Here is a 21,541-nt window from a genome sequence, read left to right on the forward strand (position 1 = left end):
ATTGCAGGGGGATTGTTTACTGCTGCGCTACCAGGGACTTGTCTTCAATACAAGCTCTGAAGAAAACTTTCTGAGTTTCACAGAAGTCTCTGCAGCTCTGCACCTCTCACTTACCCCTCTGGGGTGGATGCAGGTGCCCTTACTTCTGTGTTCCTGCACTTCCATCTGGCATGTAATATACGTTACTGTTTAGAAACTCCTTGCTTACAGATTCATTGTTCTATTGGCTTCGCTGGATTGTTAAATGTGGGACTGAGACATCTCCCTCTACTTGTCCCTAACAGCCAGCACAGAGCCTTGCACATAGGAAATAAATGGATGAATGGATGCACAGATGAATATAGATGCTGGATTGAATTAACATATGGATGAAGAAAGAAAAGAATAGAGGACTGAATCAATTAAAGTCTTAATTTAGACACTGCTAACTGGCCTTATTTCAGTAACTGAATTATAAAGAGACAATTAGATATATCTACATATGCACATAGGCTTCCAGGTGGCTTGGTGGTAAAGAATCTGCCTGCCAAGCTGGAGACATGGGTTCGATCCCTGGGTGGGGAAGATACCCTGGAGAAGGAAATGGCAACCCACTCCTGTATTCTTGCCTGGGAAATCCCACGGACAGAGGAGCCTGTAAAAGTTGGATACGACAGCTACTAAACAACATATGCCTATATTGCTTGAATATACTTAGAGTTAAACTTATATCAACATTATGTACCTACTACATAAAGTTAAAAATCACTGTGCCCCCACATGCAGAGACCACTACCAATATTTTAGTATACATTCTTCCAGAATTTTCTGAATCTAAAATCTAAAATGTTATAGCAGGAGTGCCATTTTTGGCCGCTTTTACTTTTTTTTAATGCCTTTCTGATTTATCTTTGTGAGTTATATGAATGTGTTCCTATTTTACAATTAGAGGAAATACATTTTTTTAAAATGCTATTTCCTATGTTAAAAAAGCTAGTACAATTTAGAGTTTCTCTTAAATTGAGACCATAACTGATGAGAATAGCTAAAATCTATGAAGGTTTAAACCAGGTTCAAGATAATGTTCTAGGCACTCATATGTTAAGTCATCTAGTAATCATGACAATGTAATAAAATAATAATATAATAATTATTATATTGATGATAAAATAATTATATTAATTATTATTTACATTTCATAGGTTAAGAAACCGAGGTAGTAACCTGTCCAAGGTCACACAACTGATAAGTTATCAAAGATGACTAAGAGGAAAGAGATGCTTAGTACTGGTGTTTTTACATACTTTATTTATTTAATCCCTCTTTTTATTACATTGTTGTTGTTTAGTCACTAAATCAAGTCCAACTCTTTGTGACCCCATGGACTCTAGCCCACCAGGCTCCTCTGTCCCTGGCACTTTCCAGGCAAGAATACTGGAGTGGGTTGCCATTTCCTTCTCCAGGGTGTCTTCCTGGCCCAGAGGTCGAACCCAGGTCTCCTGCATTGGCAGGCAGATTCTTTGAGCCATTTGGGATGCCTTTTATTACGTTAGATGGAGTATTATTATCTCCTACTGATCTTGGGCACTGTGGGACAGAGAAATGACTTGAGCAGTCCAGCCTTCTAGTCTTAAGAACTGTCAAAGCTGGTATTAGAGCCCAAGCTCCACAAGCTTTCCTTCACAGCATTAAGGTCATTCATGTATTTTGGATTTATTTAATGCTATGTTTATTTGTTTGCTCATTTATGCATACAAGGATTAACTGGTAGTACATATATATACCTATTAATATAGGCACGTAACAAGCAATAATTGCTTTGCACAGACTTCTATCTGATACTGTTTCTCCTTTTTAATATATAATTCAGCCCTAGAACCCTCTATCTCTGATGAGTACATGGAATGAGATGCTGTATACAAATATGAATGACACAAAGTCTGACAAGTAGTAAGAACTTAATTCATGTTCGTTGAATGAGCATTTGCAAAGCTGTGATGAATCATATTGAGTAAAGAACACATCAATCCCATGGATGTGTTACTTTATATAAAAATAAGAGCATCATTGATCAAACTGAAAACATGGAAATTCTTTTATTCTATTTTTAATTAAAAATTTACCAAAATGTAATTAAAACATTGAATACCATAGGATGAAAGGAAGAAATTTATTTCTTGTGGCATAATGAACAAGATACTCTGACTAAAACTTCCTAGGAAAATAGTTAAAAAAAATTTTTTTTTTTTGGCAATTGATTGCTGGCAACAGAAAGAACTGCTCTGAGAGAGCCCAGATTTAAATGAAGTGAGAACTCAGAGATGGAAACAGAACACTGAGAACAGCCCTCTCCTTGATGGTATTGCTAAAACGGGGTTGGGGGGATGGGTTTTGATTTTTACGGCCTCATAGAACACAGAGAATTTGAAACATTGAGAATTGAAGATATTCTGTGCTCTGGGACTAGTAGCAAACCCTGCCCCCATATAAGTGCTACTGGTAGTCGCTCAGTCGTGTCTGACTCTTCGCAAACCCACCAGGCTCCTCTGTCCATGGGACACACAATTAGTGTGTCCAAAATGAGACAAATAAATAAGTTTCACTGGGTTCATCATAGTGAAACTGCAGAAAACCAAAGACAAAGAGAAGACCCTCGAAGCATCCAGATGGAAAAGAAATATTACCTCCAAAAAAGTGACAATTATACTGATAATTAATTTTTCAGTCACAGCAGTGGTTGGAAGCAGAGTGTAGAAAAATAACTTTATAGTTCAGAGGGAAAATAACTGTCAATCTGGAATTTTTGTCCAATGAAGATATCATTTTAAGAATGAGGGAAAAGTAAAGACATTTTAATATTCTTATTAGGGGCCTTGACATTAAAGAAAATTCCAAATTGTGCTCTACTAAGAGGAAGTGATCTTCACAAGAATGTTTGAGAAATAAAAAGAAAAAAATGACCAAATATTGTGTTAAATATTTGGATAAATATTCTAAAGCATGGACTGTTTAAAACAATACTACAGTCTTAAGGACCGACTCATTGGAAAAGTCCCTGATGCTGGGAAAGATTGAAAGCAGGAGAAGAAGGGGACAACGGAGGATGAGATGGTTGGATGGCATCACCGACTCATTGGACATGAGTCTGAGTAAGCTTCGGGAGTTGGTGATGGACAGGGAGGCCTGGCGTGCTGCAGTCCATGGGGTCGCAAAGAGTCGGACACGACTGAGCAACTTAACTGAACTGAATGGTTTCAAGGGGTTAACAAATAATATAGAATTAAAATACATGACTGCAGTAGCATATAAATTGTGAATGGATGATTAGAAATAAAGTATTGGAAAATGCATATATTATTCTAAAAGATGGTTAAATAACCTTGAAAATGAGTGTTAGTTGCTCAGTCATGTCCATCTGAGCCATTTCTTCCTCCAGATCATCTTCCTGACTCAAGGATTGAACCGAGGTCTCTTGCATTGCAGGCAGATTCATTACCAGCTGAGCCATCCGGGAAGTTCCTTAGATATTTGTAATTTAACTATATATTAAAAATATCTAAGGAGATCACAGAAAGAGAATTATAAGTCATATCTAATAAACTAGTAGAGGCATAATGGAGTGAGAAAAAATATATACACACGTGCATGCACATGTGCATATAAAACCAGAAAAAGAAAAACTGAAGACTCAAAAGAGAGCAAAAAACAAAGAAAAAAGGACAGGTAAATGGAAATACAATATAAAATGTACAAATAAATTCAGAAATTATACAAATTATAAATTGGTTACATTCTTTATTTAAAGTCAATTTAATTTTATTAGATCAAGCAAATCACAAAACATTTACTTCAGCTTTATTGACTATGCCAAAGCCTTTGACTGTGTGGATCACAACAAACTATGGAAAATTCTTCAAGAGATGGGGATACCAGACCACCTTACTTGCCTCCTGAGGAATCTGTATGCAGGTCAAGAAGCAACAGTTAGAACTGAACATGGAACAACAGACTGGTTCCAAATTGGGAAAGGAGTACGTCAAGGCTGTATATGGTTACCCTGCTTATTTACCTTATATACAGAGTGCATCATGCAAAATGCTGGGCTGGATGAAGCACAAGCTGGAATCAAGATTGCCGGGAGAAATATCAATAACCTCAGATATGCAGATGACAATACCCTTATGGCAGAAAGCGAAGAAGAACTAAAGAGACTCTTGATGAAAGTGAAAGAGGAGAGTGAAAAAGTTGGCTTAAAACTCAACATTCAAAAAACTAAGATCATGGCATCTGGTCCCATCACTTCATGGCAAATAGATGGGGAAACAATGGAAACAGTGACAGACTTTATTTTTCTGGGCTCCAAAATCACTGCAGATGGTGATTGCAGTCGTTAAATTAAAAGATGCTTGCTCCATGGAAGACAAGCTATGACCAACCTAGACATCATATTAAAAATCAGAGACATTAATTTGCCAACAAAGGGCCATCTTGTCAAGGCTATGGTTTTTCCAGCAGTCATGTACTGATGTGAGAGTCAGACTATAAAGAAAGCTGAGCGCCACAGAATTGATGCTTTTGAACTGTGGTGTTGGAGAAGACTCTTGAGAGTCCCTTGGACTGCAAGGAGATCTAATCAGTCCATCCTAAAGCAGATCAGTCCTGGGTGTTCACTGGAAGGACTGATGTTGAAGCTCCAATACTTTGGCCACCTCATGCGAAGAGTTGACTCAATGGAAAAGACACTGATGCTGGGAAAGATTGAAGGTAGGACAAGAAGGGGATGACAGAGGATGAGATGGTTGGATGACATCAATGACTCGATGGAGATGAGTTTGAGTAAACTCCGGGAGTTGGTGATGGACAGGGAGGCCTGCCATGCTGTGGTCCATGGGGTCACGAAGAGTTGGACATGACTGAGCGACTGAACTGAACTGAACTGAAAGAATAAATATTCAAGAACCAATTCATTGATAAAGTGCAAACTGGGGTTTGCAGATTTCTAGATACCATGAATTACTACAAAGTTACAGTAATTAGAACTTGTGTCATTGACATGGGGAAAGGTGGCACAGTAGAGAATGGCCAGAAAATGATCCACCTGTATAAGAAAATTTGGTTACGATGTTGCAAATACGTGTAGAAGGGGTAGGTAGGCTTTTTTTTTTTTTTAATTATATGTTGCTGAGTAAGTTATCTGTATGAAAAACAATTCTCCCCTTCTTCACTTTGTTGTTCAATCACTAAGTCGTGTCTGACTCTTTGCAACCTCACAGGCTGCAGCCCACCAAGCTCTCCTGTCCTTCGCTATCTCCTGCAGTTTGCTCAGATTCATGTCCGTTGAGCTGAAAATGCTACCGAACCATCTCAACCTCCACTGTCCCCTTCTCCTTTTGCCTTCAGCCTTTCCCAGGACCAGGGTCTTTCCCACTGAGTCAGCTCTTTGCATCAGGTGACCAAAGTATTGGAGTTTCAGCTTCAGCTTCAGTCCTTTCAGTGTATATTCAGGGTTGATTTCCTCTAGGATTTCATGTTACACTCAAAGTAATCAATCGCAGGCTGATTAAAAGCAAATTTTATGATTTTGGAATTCAATCTAGGGAACTTCTTTACTGATCTCAGATAAGAAAAGTTTTTTCAAACAATACTAAAATTGAATAAAAAAGAAAAGCTGATGATTCTTGGCTGCTTCAAAATTATGCAAAAGAAAACATCAAAAGAGAATGAAACTTAAGGCACAAACTGGGATAAGTGTACAGAATAAAGAAATAACTCACATGACTCAATATGAAAAAGACAGAAAACCTGACGGAGGAGTGAGCAAGCAATTTCAACTAGTACTTTGGGCAAACAAGAAAAGCATAATGTCTAATAAGTATCTGAAATGATGTTTAACCATATCTGTGGTCAACAAAAGGCAAATTAAAACCACCTATCAGTTCGGTGAACAAGAGAACTGCTAGTATGGACGATTAATGAGAGGGCATAGCCAACAGGCCACGTACACACGCTTGTGGAAGTGCAAACTGGCCTGCTGACTTTGGAAACGGTGGCATGACCTGTTGGAATTTAGAGCTGTGCATACCTTGTGATCCAGAAATTTCCATCCTGAGAACATACCTTTGTATACAGATGTGTGTGTGCTTATTTGCTCAGTCATGTTCGAGTCTTTGCCACCCCATGAACCTTAGCCTGTCAGGCTCCTCTGTCCATGGAGGATTTCCCAGGCAAGAATACTGAAGCGGGTTGCCATTTCCTTCTCCAGGGCATCCTGCAGACCCAGGGAGTGAACCTGTGTCTCTTGTGTCTCCTGCATCGCAGGCAGATTCTTCACCTGCTGAGCTGTTAGGGGCCCTTATATACAGATACTCTTGAGTATATACTCCAAGACACAAGTAAGAGTGTTCTTAGCAGCACTGACAAAAGCAAAATCTGGAAAACAATCCAAATGTCTATTGATTGGACAGCAATAAATAGTATTATATGCACATAAAAAAATCTTACATAGGCATGAACCTGAAGGAATTATGATTATCCACAATAGCAAGGGATTATCTCTGAAATGTAAGCTGGGATAGTCATAAAACAGATTGTAGAATGATGATGACTATTATGTACAGAACCCAGATTATGTTCCATTTATGTGTAAATGTCTTATTATATCAATCAGCTCATTTACTGGTCACAAGACCACTACAAAGAAAGCACTGCTATTATCTTCATTTTGCAGTTGAGAAAACAGACACAGGAATGTTTACTAACACTCAAGATCTCAAAAGAGTCGGACACGACTGAGGGACATTTGCTTTAACTTTCAAGACCTCATAATGGAACCAAAGGAAACAGTTATTAAAAACCAGGCAGTCACAGGGTGACTGTGCACAATAGACCCTGTGGTATGATTTTTTTGATCTGAAGTTCAAAAACAAGCAAAACCAAATTATTGTTAATGATATAGCCATATATTGTAAAATTAAAAATAAAAGTGAGTGAATGATTAACACAAAATTCAGGACAGTTGCTCCCCAGTGTGTGAGGGGGTGGAGGTAAGGAGTTGTGATCACAAAAAAGTGAATAAAAACCGCAAAAATAATAGTAATTTAAAAAAATTGAGAACGAGTGCACATATCGACTGTTTTATTATTCTTTATACCTCATGCATATTTTATGGCTATTCTTTTGTTCCTATTCAATATTTAAAGCAATTGCAGATAATAAAGGAAGAGAATGCCTTGCCGAAATGGCAGAAGTCTTCCTGTTTCTTCCTCAAGAAGTTTCTTGTATCTTTGCTGATAGAATCCTTAGGAACTGACCTGGCTGTAGAATTTTCATTACTCTAAGCATTTTTGTTTAAATAAACAACAATGGCACCAAATGGTAGGACAAATGCTCTAATTGCAGCCTATTTACAAAGAACAGGGTATGGCAGCAAACATCCATCCTTCCAACATGAGATTTTAAGCATTGCAACTGAGATTCAGGCCTTTATCCTCCTTCTGGTTATGGATTTAAGGGCCTTCGTTTCCCATTGTTAAAGAGATATGGGAACTAGAATTCTACCAGCCATCATAAATTGTCAAGAAATTCTCTCTCCAATTACTTAGATTCAATTTTGAAGCAACAAAATTCAAATTATCAGTCAATGTAACACTATCCTTTATATTAAATCCTGATTGAGCTTTTCCAGCTGCAGTGATTTCTTAAGAAAGTCTATCCCTACTCGTCTTCCACTGGCTACTCGGTAACTTTCCATCATTCTGGTAGCTCAGCTCAACCGTCACCTCCTATGAGGATGTCTTTTCTAATACCACCATACCCTTTCCCAAGATTTGCTCTCTTCCAGAATAACCAGCACCTCTTCTGTGCACCCTTAGAAATTTGCACACACGTGGAACAAAGAACTCCTTACTAGCCCTCTGCTCGCCCGCAAGGAGTTGTTTATTTACTGTCATTCTCCTCTGGAATGGAAGTTTTTCCAAGTCCTACAAATATCTGAGTTGAATCCTGAATATCTAACAGCAAAGAGTCTAGCTTGTGGTAATAACTGCAATGATGATAAAAATATCAGACAAAGGACTTTCCTGGTGGTCCAGTGGTCAAGAATCTGTTTTCTAATGCAAGGCATATGGGTTCGATCCCTGGTTCAGGAAGATCCCATATACCACAGGGCAACGAAGCCCATGTGCCACAACTACTGAGCCCATGCCCTAGAGCCCGAGCATCACAGTGATCACAATGAAGAGTACCCCTGCTTGCCACAACTAGAGAAAGCCAGTGCATAGTAAAGAAGAACCTGAGTAGCCAAACATAAATAAAAATATATAAATAAAAAGGCCAATATCTGTCTTAGTCACTTCTGGCTACCTAGGACCCTCCTCCAAAACAGCGCCTTAGAAACAATTTATTTTTTTTCTCTCTTGGTTTTTAGCTGGATGGGTTCCTCTCAGGTTCTATTATGCTGTTACATTCAGAGAGTTATTTCAAAACTGGACCAAGCTGAATGCCCAAGAAGGCTTCCTGATCTTCAGCCTAGCGCCCAGTGACCCTCAGCCCCTTGCTTCTCCATGGGATCTCTCTCCCCAGGGCTTCTCCACAGATCGGAGCTCCTCGCAGCCTGACGGTCATAGCATGTGACAGGTGGAAGTGGTCTTCAAAGGGAGAAAGCAGAGTTGCGTGGCTGTTAAAGCCTCTTCCCAGACTGGGCAGCGTCCCTTCTGCCATATGCCATTGGTCAACACTGCCACAGGCCCTCACACGCTAAGGGAAGTGGAGAAATTGATTGACTTCTGAATAGGGAGTGTCCTGGTTACCTTGCATTAGAGTAGGTAGGGTGGGAGATGTTATTGCTGCCATGTTTAGAAAGTACCATCTGCTACAATATCTATTGCATGCTCCCCCTGTGCCAGACACGGTGCTACACCTATTGCATATACATTGTTGCTTAGCTGTCTCTCAGCTCATTTTAGGTGTCAGGTGTGTGTAAAGGAGAAATGCAAGCAACTGGTAACTTGATTTTTATGGAGTATCCAACCATAAAGATATACCAGAAAAACCATATCTCTGATTTCTCTGCACCTTTATATAATAAAATACTGTGTGATCATTATAAGCTATCATTGGGGATCAGTTTCTCCAGACACTGGCCAGACTCGTAAGTTTCCCTGGGTGTGCTGGATTTGCTCATCGCAGGTAATGAAACAGCATTTTAACATTTGGACATGGCTAGATGAATAGAGTTTGTCAAATTTGTCTGTGGTTTGTGTTATTTTCTAGCAGTGGAAGAAGGTAAAATATGAGCTGCTTAAATGATGGAAGGTTCTATGGCTATGAAAATGACTTTAGTAACATTTGAAAATATTTATAATACATTCAAGTTAAAAAAATAAAATAGGATGCATAGTTGTATGAAAAAGCCATAAAGCAAAAATCCAGTAGTGTTGACTCCTTTTCAGAGGCTTGATCAGTGGCATTTTTCTTTATGTAAATATATTTTGTATTTAGCTGTGAATATATATTACTTGAACGATAACAATAAACTCAAAGATGAAAATAAGTCACAACCTTCTTTACTTTTGGTGATGTTTTTAAAGGCCACCCATACTAAGAAAAGTCCAGCCTTGTGGCTAGTTAGCAGGAGACTAAGTTTGTTCAGCAGGAAGCTTCCCAAGTGGTGGTAGGTGAGTTCAGTCAGGTAGTTCCATCCCCAGCTGGCAATTCTGCCATTAAGAGAGAAGAAAGTCTATCTTTACCCCTCTGTTGCCCCATCACCACCCATCTTCATACATCTCAGGACTAACCACACCTGCTACTCTTGCGATGGTGTCTTTGGCCGTGTCTGCAGACTCGGTCAAACCCTCACCCTGTATCTCAGCCATGTTCTCTCACAGCTTGTAGCTTTTTAATTGCCAGCCAACCACGAAGCTGAATCCTAGCTCCATGGCTTTGATAGCACCAGTGGGCGAGCCTGGTTGCCCCGAGAGTTGGTTCGTAATTACTACTGAGTAACTGGGAAGCTGGCCACATTGATTCCCCTGCTGGATGCAAGGCTCTGATCTCAGGATGCCCAAATTGCTGCTTCTCATTTCCCCAAGGTTCAGTGGGATTTACACTTATTAATTCCTGCAAATCAAAACTCAGTTGCTCCCTGAGGTCAAAGGCAGTGGTGTTCACATGTATCAGGGAGGGAAATAATGACCTGGGGTTTATACAAGATTTTTTTTATCATTTTATCGTAAAACTGATATGCCACATCCAATACATATAGAGGGAGCTAGTTATTGGGACTTCCTGTGTACTAGACATTGAACTGGACCCTTTCGAGAGAAACTGATATCTATTGCCACCCAGTGATGCAGAGAGTTTCATCAGGAGAGTTTTCAAAGAGAAGATATGCCCATTCAAGGAAAGAGGTCATTCAGTTTGGGAATGCGTCCTTGGTGAGATATACACAGGATTACTTTCCTAATCATTGTGTAGCAGTTCAATTTGGCACAAAGATCATGGACTTTGGAGTCAGAGAGATGTGGCTTTAACTGACTCCAAACTGGGCCATTATCCAAGGTGGCAGGTCTTATGTGGTGATACGGGAAGCGTGTTTTAGGGCTGAAGCCAGTCAGCATGGCAGAGATCCTCCTGCAGATTGACTAGTAGGGTGCCTGGCCTGTAGGCCCTACTGGCCTGTAGGAATTTTCCTTTCTACCCTTTCATGTTCATAACTGGACTTCCCTGGTGGCTCAGTTGGTAAAGAATCTGCCTGTGATGTGGGAGACCTGGGTTCGATCCCTGGGTTGGAAAGATTCCCTGGAGGAGGGCATGGCAACCCACTCCAGTATTCTTCCTTGGGAAATCCCATAGACAGAGGAGCCTGGCAGGCTACACTCCATGGGGTGGCAAAGAGTTGGACACAACTGAGTGACTAACACTTTCACTTTTCACAGGTTCTAATAAAGATTATGTGTACATGCTGAAGAAAAAAGGAGAGTCTTAATTCTATCTCTTAGAGCTATTACTAATGGGCTTAAAACCAAATGTGGAAGCTTGAATTCCATACCATTAAGATTCTCTCTTTTAGAGACAAAAATTTTTTAGCCATCAAAACTCACTCCAAAATAGACATGAGAGACAAGTTCCCTAAAGCAAGAAAAAAAAAATAGTAAGTTTTGTTAGATGATTTGATTGAGCCTGTATTCTTATGTAATACTAGACTATCACAGAATAATTGTATTACCTGTGATAAGACACCCAATGTCGCATGCTGGGGACCATAGTGAAACAGGCTATTACTCCTAGAGTATAAAATATTAAGTTAGATCTCAGCAATAAAACTGCCTCATAAAACTTTATAGGTAACCAGTGATATGTCCAAAGCCAAGGTCAAGATAAAACAAACCACCAGATAAAATACAGATGCACCATTTGCTTTCTAAATTTCTTAGGGCTAGCAATTCAAGATATTTTGGAATTTAGAAAAGTAGTATTGTGCATGTACTGAATACTATGTAATATTTCCAGTAAGCTCTGGAGCAACAGGTAGTCATTAAACACGAAGTGCATGGGTTTTCACACTAAGTGGGATACATGAAGAACATCCATAACTTCACCTCATCAAGGGTCAAATTTTGTTCTCATGCTACTTACCAAAATTTTCAATATTTGGAAGCCTCTTGACTTTGGAATTATGGCTACGGGACTGTGCATTTTCAACACAAGCCTTAAAACACTCTGTTTTTGAAGAGGACTTACTAACGTTGGACAATGATTATAACATAAAACAGTATTATTGAATGAATAACTGAAAACAATACAAGTTTTAAAAGTAGACTAGCTGAAATTTCCAAATATTACACAAGACATAGAACAATGAGAAGGATTGGTAACAAAACACGATTATTTCTGGGTCCTAGGATAATTGGTGATTTTTGTTTCCCTGTTGGTACATTTGTATATTTTCTGAAATTTCCAAGGGAACTAGGAATCATTTTAAGGGTGATCAAAGTGAGTTTACTCAGCTCATTTCAAAGGGGACACATTGGGGGTGCTTATTCCCTCATCAGTCCCTGATCTGAATGTCTGAGTTCCCAAAGGAGCTGAGCCAGGGAGGGCATTTTCTTACTGGAAAGTCCTGGAAGCGATCATTCTAATGGTCTCTTCCAGACAACCCAGAGCCGCAGCACCAGTTCTTATCTGTTCTGTCCAGGATGACGGAGAGATACTGGAAACCAGATCGGAGATTCCTGTGTCCAGCCCCAAGGGTGTCATGAGCAGCGGACTGGTGTGGTCAGTTACTCTAACTCCACCGGTTTGCTCCAAGGAACGAGGCTTTATGTAGCTTGATTGATAACTAAGGAGGCCAGTTGCAGAGACAGTAAATGTAGAATAGCTTGCTAATTTCAGCAGCAATTTTGAATCAGGACAGCTGGACTCTGTAGCATTTGTGGAGCTTTCCCATCACTTTCAACCTAATACTAAAATGCTTTGCTTAATGTACTGCTAATGCTCTTGCGGGCAGGGGCTAGACCTTATTCATCTTCATAAGGGAGGTGCCTAGCTCAGTGCCCAGCATAGTGTATACTATTCAGCAAATTTTTTTTTTAACTTTTAATTTTATATTGGAGTACAGCTGATTAGCAATGTTGTGATAGTTTCAGGTGAGCAGTGAAGTGACTCAGCCATAGATACACATGTAACCTCTCTCCCACAAACTACTCATCCAAACTGCCACCCAGCACTGATTGGAGTTCCCTGTGCCAAATAGCAGATTGCCCATTTTAAATACAGCAGAGTGTACATGTCCCTCCCAAAGGAACCTCATGTTAAATAGCAGAAAAGCAATATGAAGCTTAAATTTACCATCTCAACCATTTTAAGTATACGGTCTAGTCGTGGTAAGTATATTCACTTTATTGTGCAACCGAACTTCACATTTTCACTTCATTTTGCTGAAGGAAACTCTATATACATTAAACAGCTACATATTTGCTCTTCCCCGGTCACTGGCAATGGCCGTTCTACCTTCTCCAAGGAGCTCAGCCCAGTGTGCTGTGACAACCTGGGGGGTGGGATGGTGGGGAGGATGGGAGAAGGGTTCAGGAGGGAGGGGGCGTATGTATACCTGCGGCTGACTCGTGTTGATGTGTGGCAGAGGCCAACACAATATTGTAGAGCAGTTGTCCTCCAATAATTGTATTTTGTTCTATACTTCTCAAAAACAAATGAGCCAAAAAAATAAATAAACTCACTGAAAGAATTTTAAAAAAGGGAAAGAAACTGACACTAGATGGATGATGCTTGAAGAGATTATGTTAAGTGAAATAAGCAATAAAAAGCGAGTACAGTAAATGCTTTTGACCCAGATGATCTATTTGAAGGGGAAAACGTGTGCATATATTTGCACTGTGTGTGTACCCATATGTGTGTGCAGGTGCGTAAATATATAATCTGTTTCTATATCATCCTTTCATTTATGTTTATTCATTCTTTCTCTGTAAAAATGCCCAGTGGCTCAGAGTAAATAGCCGTAGTTACAAAGGCCATTTCGAATTTCACATTAGCAAATCAGAATTCTAGATTATGGAATTGTAAGATATCTTAGACCAGAATTTTGCAAGCTTAGCTGCAGGTTAGACTCAGCTGTGCATTAATGGAACAGCCCACTGTTCAGGTATTCTGATTTCTTTGGTCTGGGGAAAGTCACTGAAATTTTGTTTGGAGCTTCCTTGATGATTCTAATGGTCAGTAAGATTTAAAATCTACTGCCTTGAACTAACTGGGTTAATGATTTTCACAGAGGAAGGCATGCTCCCTCCAAGGCATAGCAGAACAAAATCTTGTGTGTATGTACAATGCGTATATTTGTGTGTGTGTGTGTGTGTGTGTGTGGAGGGGGAGAGAAGAGAATTTCCATTTTACACTCATGTAACATCTGATACGTAACTGCCTTCCCTGAGTTGACGAATACTGGAGATGCCTCTGCAGGGTACTGTGATGGAGACAGTTCTGTGAACCATCTCTCTACAGTCAGATGCTGCTGAGACTTTAATGAGGCTCTACAAATCAACTGGGGAGCCTGCGGAAGTACAGATGCAGGTTCAACATCCTCAGAGGAGAAAACTCATGATTATGAAGTTATGATGATTTGATTTGTTTTCTGGTCTGTGTATTGGCAGCTTCACATTCAATATGACTCTACAGCTGAACTCAAAAAACTACCCTTTGGGAAGGTTGATGAGAGCAACTGCCGAGGGACCAAGATCTGGCTAAAAACAAAGCCACCTCAAGTATTGAAACGGAGATACCTCTCCTACTGAGGAAGGAGATTCTTGGCACAGGACAGAACTGCAGAGAGAAACAGAAGCAAGGACTAAAGGGGAGGGATTCACGACCTCAAAGCCAGATAGAAACGGGTAGCAAATATTGCTGAGACTGTCACAGTAACCCCACTTTGCCCCCCAAACAGGGGCCTAAGTCTCTTGTTGGGCTTTGCTTCTGTGTCACCTGATGTCAACCACGTGCCCAGTGCCCACCTGTGATACCCAGGCATCATCTGGATACCATGGGCTACCCCTGGGCAGTCTTCCTCCCCAGGCCAGATCCTTCTTCCCAGAGGAAGGGTTAGCATCCAGGGAGTTATTAACAGGTGAAACTTCATGAATATTGTGCAGCTATAAAACAGCGGGCAAGGCGAGGGGTTGATACCAGGTCTGCCTGACTCTGTCATCCTTGCTGCTTCTCACACAACGATTGCTCTTTTCACACAGAGGAGAAAACCGGTGCTGCCTCTCCAAATGGCAAAATAAAGCCCATAAATATACAAGTAGGTTGCGCTTAAAATCAGGGCACCCAATTTTCTCAATTTAAAGGCCTTTTGTTTTTCATCAAAAATATTTCTTACACTTTGGAGGCCTGCTGTCTTTTTTACTATACTCACAGACGTCCGAAATGGGAGGAATTTTTGCTGATTCAGATACACATTTAGACAGTATCCTAAACCAGCCGCAGCGCCCGCCCTGGGTGTTCCACAGACAGAAAGTTGGATTCCAGGCTCTCTGCTGCGGGAATAAGTGTGTGCACTGCTGTTCTCTCAATTCTCATTTCACACCCTGGTGGGAGGTGGATGGGTGGTATTTCTGGGTGCCCTCCTGGCATCCCGATGCTGGGTATCTAGTCTCTGCCTAACCCCACACCCCCGACTGTGCTGGGGGAGAACAAGGAACCTCCTGCAGAAATCACTGAGCACACACACATCCTCACACACGGCCTTTCCACGTGGGCACACTGCATCCTCCCCGTGGTTCTCCTCTAGCATCCTACTCCCGTCCCCACGGAGGAGATGCGAGATGCTCGCTCATGGCGACCTCGCAGTACTTACGGTCTGTTCATCTTTCTTGGCACCCGGCAAAGGAGAGGGATCTTCAACTCAGCCTGTGGAAACAAAAGCAAGCTCATTACTGGGCCTTCCCCATCATGTTTTAATTCTAGTGAACAGGCTCCTGTCGCTTCCTGTTAAAACGGGATACAGGTGGCAGCTTAGAGGAAACGACAGAGAGAGAATCAATCCAGGTTGATAATTGGTTTATTTCAGGAGGGGATGGGGGAGAGGACGTCTTCCCTGACATGCTGTCCTCTTTCTGTCAGCATTCATCCAATCTGCCCCCCGGGGAGCTGGGCAAACCTATCCCGAGCAAGCCTGGTTTTCCCTGACGTGCCATTGTGTGTTTCCCCTGGGCACCCAGGGCGCATTAGCCCGAGCTCTGCTCTGGAGAGCCCATGTGCGTGCAGAAAAAGGATGCTTTTCCTTTCAGAGTGTGACTTCGCCATGAAATATTTATTGGGAGTTACATTTACATTTATATACTGCTTCAGGTAGGACACCACATTTTATTTGTGGCTTGTATTTGCTTGCGTTGGAGAGATCATTAGTCCCGCTTACCATATAAATCAGCAGCAGAGACCCTGAGAGTATTCAATAAGGACTTTACATCCATGATCCCCATTTAGCTGCACAGAGACGCTGGGAGGTATAAAGGATATTACCCATGGGATCAGTTGCGGTTCCAGCAAGAAACAGATGGCACCCTCAAATTGGGTAATTTGAGAACAGTTTAATAAAGAGACGGTTTAAAAGGTGTGGGCAGGGTGTAGGGGATCCCAAAGGACCATGAAGGACCTGAGGGGCTGTGACTGCGTGTGTGTGCCAAGAAGGGTCAAGGGAGCCAGTGGTCATGGAGATCCAGAAGCAGGGCTGATGGGAAAAGAGCTGTGGCTTTCAGGTGAGGGACTCGCAGAGATTGAGCTGCGGTGGGTGGAATAAAAATCTACATCTCATGGGTCTCCTGCCCCGAATCTCTTCCACTGACCAAACTTAACAGGAAGCCAAGTGTAAGGAACCATTGGTATGACTTCTATCCATCAGCCTCCTGGGGCTCCCAGCTAGTGCAGGGGGTTAGAGGGTGGATTTCATTCTTAAAGAGAATGAGATCCTTGGAGGTTAAATTATGCACCCAAGATCACCCATCTGCAATAAGAGCCCAGATCTATAGGACTTAAGCATTCCATTTCCTAGCAATTCAACCATATTGCCCACTGAGCTTTAGGTACTCCTAGATCATTCTGCCACCCATGTGTTCGTCTATCCATCCATCCATTCATTCATTCATCTAACCAATAGCCATTTACTGGAAACTAACTCTATTCAAATATTGTGCCTTCCCTCCAGGCATGCCTAAAACTCAGTATAAGGTAGATTCTACACTCCCACTATGATGGTTGTTAGCAAAGTGTTTTATAAAAACAGATGTGGATAAAACAGAATGAATCCCAACTCTGTCTTGGACAGCCCAGGGGATCTTCATAAAGGAGATCATATTTGATCTGGATCTTGCAGATTAAGTCAGCATCTTCTTGATTTACGGAAGTTGTTCTGGGTAAATCGGGTGCCATGTGCAACGATGTGAAGATGTTAGAATATATAGTGTGACACAGAGACTTTGCACGGCTTGATGGGATCACAGAGGCCAGCAGCTTGGATGTTGGTAGCATGTGGAAAAGAACCTGGGAAGGTCTATTGGGTTTTGATTGTCAAGGACCATGCATGACAAAGGATGGGATTTGGACTTGAGTTGTGTGATCGTGGACCACTGACTTCAGGAAAGTTACCAAAGAACTAGGACTAAACTCCAGTTCTCCCGATACCCTATGTTCTACCCCACAGAAACCCTCACCTTGTGCTTCTAGGTCAGCAAAGGACACAGGGAAAGCGGGGTTGGCCATTAGGTACTCTGGCCATTCTCTCTGGATGAGTGTGGAGCGTCACGGCCTCGTTGTAAGTTGTCTTGTCCAGTGAGGAAGAGGACTTCATCAATATAACACAAACAATGGACATAAATTGCTGGAAGAGTCCTGGACTGAAAACTGAGTTCCAGCGCATGACCTTGTAGGAGCACTTGGTCTCTCCTCCTTTATAAAACGGGAATGTCCATGTCATCCTTTTCCAGTATTAAGTGTGAAATAAGCTGATGCCTCTGAAAATATCCTAAAAACTATAAACATTATGGAAATGTGGACATGCATTCCCTTGCATAACTAAGTAAAGCTTGCAAATTGTTTTAATGTTGGTCATATTATATTTGGATATGTATGGTTATGCACAGGCTTCCCTGGTGGCTCAGATGGTAAAGAATCTACCTGAAATGTGGGAGACCTGGGTTCAATCCCTGGGTTGCCAAGATGCCCTGGAGGAGGGCATGGCAACCCACTCCAGTATTCTTGCCTGGAGAATCCCCATGGACAGAAGAGTCTGGAGGGATACAGTCCATGGGGTCACAAAGAGTCAGACATGACTGAGTGACTAAGCACAGAGCATGGTTATTGACATTGATTTTTGGATATTAATATTTAGAGGAATTCAGTGACTTGATTACAGTAATGCAGGTCAAATTTGTAACCCCTTTCCCACTTTGGGAGCATTTATGATTTTGAATATCTTGCTTATAATATAGTGACTTCATTCCTTTGAGTGCATTAACCAGGAGTTCTAAGTTATGCTGAAATGAGTCAAAATAAGACTATCTTTGTGGAGGGTTACCTACCCCTGTGCCTAGCTTTTGGCCCGAGCTTATGTACAGTGTGAAGGAATCACAGGTACAGGGTATTTTCCTCCAAAGCTTATAACCTAGGATCAGAGGCCTTGGGGAGGTGGTCAGGAAAGCTCTTTACCAACCATCCATGGTGTAGCCTTGAACAAAGCATTGGAATGTTATGGACCTCATTTTTTTTTTTCATCAGAATAATGAAAAGGTTGGGCCCAATAGGTCTCTTCCAGCTCAAAGATTCCTTTAAAAAATTCATTTAAAAACTGCAGTCCCTCCATACTTGGTGACAAAGAATGGTTTAAAAAAGTCAGAAGTATGTTATTATGTTTCTCACATTTTATTGTCTTCTTTAATAGAGCTCCTTGCAGAGCAAAATTGCAGAAAGACTTTTGACAAAGTGCTAATACTTAGGGCATCAGTGGTGGACAGAGGAGTGGCTGGGGAAGGAATTCTTAGCTTTAGCTGTGTACCTAAACCTTTGAAAATTATGCAATCTTTAACATCAGTGCTTATTAGGTTTGTATTTTAAAATCTTAATAAAAGTTTGAAAGAGAGATTTTACTAGCGGCTTTTAAAAGATGTGAGCAATCTATTGTACAAAAAGAATTTTAAAATGTTATGAAGGGAGCCCAACTTATTTGGCATTTCAAAAGCAAAACTGGGGTCTTGCTGACCCATATCAGAGGATGAGTCAGTCAAGTGATGCTGTCCATAAGACAGAATGGATGGCATGCACTCCATGAGGCGCACAGTGCCTTGCTCTACTCAAAGAATGTCTAAGCCCCATCTGAGAGTGCTGAGGTCTTACCCGATCTGAGTCATTTTTGTAAAGGATGTGGTGAGAATGGGATGTGGTGAGTCAGACAGAATTTCATGTCCATCAGTTTTACAAATGTCATCTATTAAAGACCATGCCCATCCTTTCCCAACATGCATTTTTTAAAAAAATGGAATGAACATTGACCGTCTACTGTGTGTTCTTAGCTGCTGTCACAATAACCTCATATGATCTGTCTTATTGTCCTTATTTTATACAAAACCAAGCCAAACATTCACAGGTGGTAGGTAGCCTGCTCTACAACATGGTTTTACAAACCATTGACCTTCAAATGTTTTAGGTAGGTGTTGGGACACCTTGTCTGCCTGCTCTGAGCCTCAGTTTGCCTGTCTGTAAAATGGGGGTAACATAATAGCTGTCAGTAAGACTTGTCAGGAAGACATGGCAACAGAAGGTAGCTAAGACATGGAGAAACAGTGATTCACATTAACTTGAACTTTTATAATTAAATGTCCTGTGTCACTTTTGGGTTTTAGTCTCCAGAAATAAGAAATGCTTACCTGCATATCATGACCACCAGATGAGGGAGGCATGGATTCTTTCTTGGGTTGGTGAAAAAGTTCATTTGGATTTTTCCGTAACATGTTATGGAAACCTGAACAAACTTTTTGGCCAACCCAATATATTGATGCCTCCAAAATTCTGAGTCAGCTCTACCGGACTGGAGTCCAGATATTGGTATTTTGTAAATGCCCCAGGCATGTTACCGGGCAGTGAGGCAGAGGAAGTGGATATAAGAACCTCAGCCCACTCGTTTCCGTCTGCTCAGCACCCACCACTCACTAATACTTCTCCCTCTTACAGAAAGTACAATAACCACACTTGATTCTCCTAGCGGTCCTGCGTGCGTGCTCAGTCACTTCAGCCGTGCCTAACTCTTTACAACCCCATGGACTGTAGCCCACCAAGCTCCTCTGCCCATGGGATTCTCCAGGCAAGAACACTGGAGTGGGTTGCCATGCCCTCCTCCAGGGGATCTTCCCTGACCCAGAGATCAAACCTGGATCTCCTGCATTGTAGGCAGATTCTTTACCTCTGAGCCACAAGGGAAGTCCCCTCCTAGCAGTCCTAAACTCACCCTAAAGGGAAACTCAGGGACTCACCACTCAGCAAAAACCCTCCAAATGTTTAGAGTTATTTCTGAGTTAATTTTCAGTGAAATGTTGAAAGGAAATCTACTTCTATCTCAACATTTACGACACACATCAGAGTGGTAAAGGCCGCCAGGCCGCAGCTTCTTGGTCAGATCTTGTCTGTAGGCAAAGAGTAAGTAAAATCAAAGTCCACCTGACTGTGATATGCTTTAGTCGCTTAGTCGTGTCCGACTCTTTGCGACCCCATGGGCTGTAGCCCGCCAGGCTCCTCTGTCCATGGGGCTTCTCCAGGCAAGAACACTGGAGTGGGTTGCCATGCTCTCCTCAGAATTTTATCCATGTATTCAGCAAACATTTACTGAGGTCTGCTAAGTGCTGGACATGGTCGAGATACTAGGGATTAGACACCACAGAACAAGGCTCTGCCCTCATAGCATTTGTCTGCTTTTTCCACAGTGCTTCACTTTATTTTTTATTATTGCTTTATTGAGGTGTAGTTACTTTACAATATTGTGCCGGTTTCTGCCGCACAATGAAGTGAATCAGCTCTGTGTACATACACGTCCTCCCTCTTGGTCCTCCCTTCCACCCGCCCCTCTAGGTCATCACAGAGCACTGAGCTGAGCCTCCTGGGCTATAATAACAGGGTCCCACTAGGTACCAGCTTTGCCCATTGTGGTGAGCCTGGGTCAACCCCAATCTCCCAACTCATCCTTCCTTCCTCCCACCCGCGTCCACGTCTGTTTTCTATGTCTGTGTCTCTATCCCTTCCTTGCAAACAGGCTTATTTGTATTATGCTTCTAGGTTCCACATACGTGCATTAATATACATTATTTGTTTTTCTCTTTCTGACTTCACTCTATATGGCAGTCTCTATGTCCATCCACATCTCTACCGATGACCCAGGTTTGTTCCTTTTTAATGGCTGAGTAATATTCCATTTTGTATAAATGCCATGTCTTCTTTTTTCATTCATCTGTTGATGGACATTCAGGTTGCTTCATTGTCCTGACTACTGTGACTAGTGCTGCAGTTAACATTGGCATGCGTGTGTCATTTTGAATTATGGTTTTGTGAGGGTATATGCTCAGTAGTGAAATTGCTTCTGGGCTATGTGGTTGTTTTCTTTTTACTTTTTAGGAAACCACCATACTGTTCTCCATAGTGCCATAAATAACTGTAAGGGAGTGAGGTTAAAGATGTATACCTATAAATAATAGAGGAACATAAGGAGCTAGTGGGATACAGTGGAGGCATACCCAGAGGGGATCCACCAGCTCCCTATAGGTCAGGAGCTTCTTCCCAAGACCCCTATAATGTTCCTTAGAAATAACCCTGACCACTACTTGGGACATGATAATGGGAGTGGGGAAGGGTCTCCAGGCTGAGGAACCTTTTCCCACATCCCCTACTGCCACCCCCCAGGCCTGCAGGTCTTTCTCCAGGAATCTCCAGGATCTGGAGGTGATCTGAGATAAAATAACATCATTAGATACTTGCCTTCATTCGGACACCTTGAGAGGCTGCAAGACCCCAGAAATGG

At 41.6% G+C, this 21,541-nt stretch overlaps 1 protein-coding gene across 1 annotated transcript in view; it reads right to left on the bottom strand.

The window, feature by feature from the left end:
• Positions 1–21,541, bottom strand: part of CLNK (cytokine dependent hematopoietic cell linker) — a 198,570-nt gene that overhangs the window by 167,067 nt on the left and 9,962 nt on the right. Inside the window, exon 2 of the mRNA XM_043448457.1 lies at positions 15,344–15,396. Within this exon, the coding sequence (XP_043304392.1) occupies positions 15,344–15,396 (53 nt within the window). The remainder of the gene's footprint in view (positions 1–15,343; positions 15,397–21,541) is intronic.

The sequence above is a fragment of the Cervus canadensis genome, chromosome 26 (genome assembly GCF_019320065.1).
Source record: "Cervus canadensis isolate Bull #8, Minnesota chromosome 26, ASM1932006v1, whole genome shotgun sequence".
In the NCBI taxonomy this organism is placed as follows: Eukaryota; Metazoa; Chordata; class Mammalia; order Artiodactyla; family Cervidae; genus Cervus; species Cervus canadensis.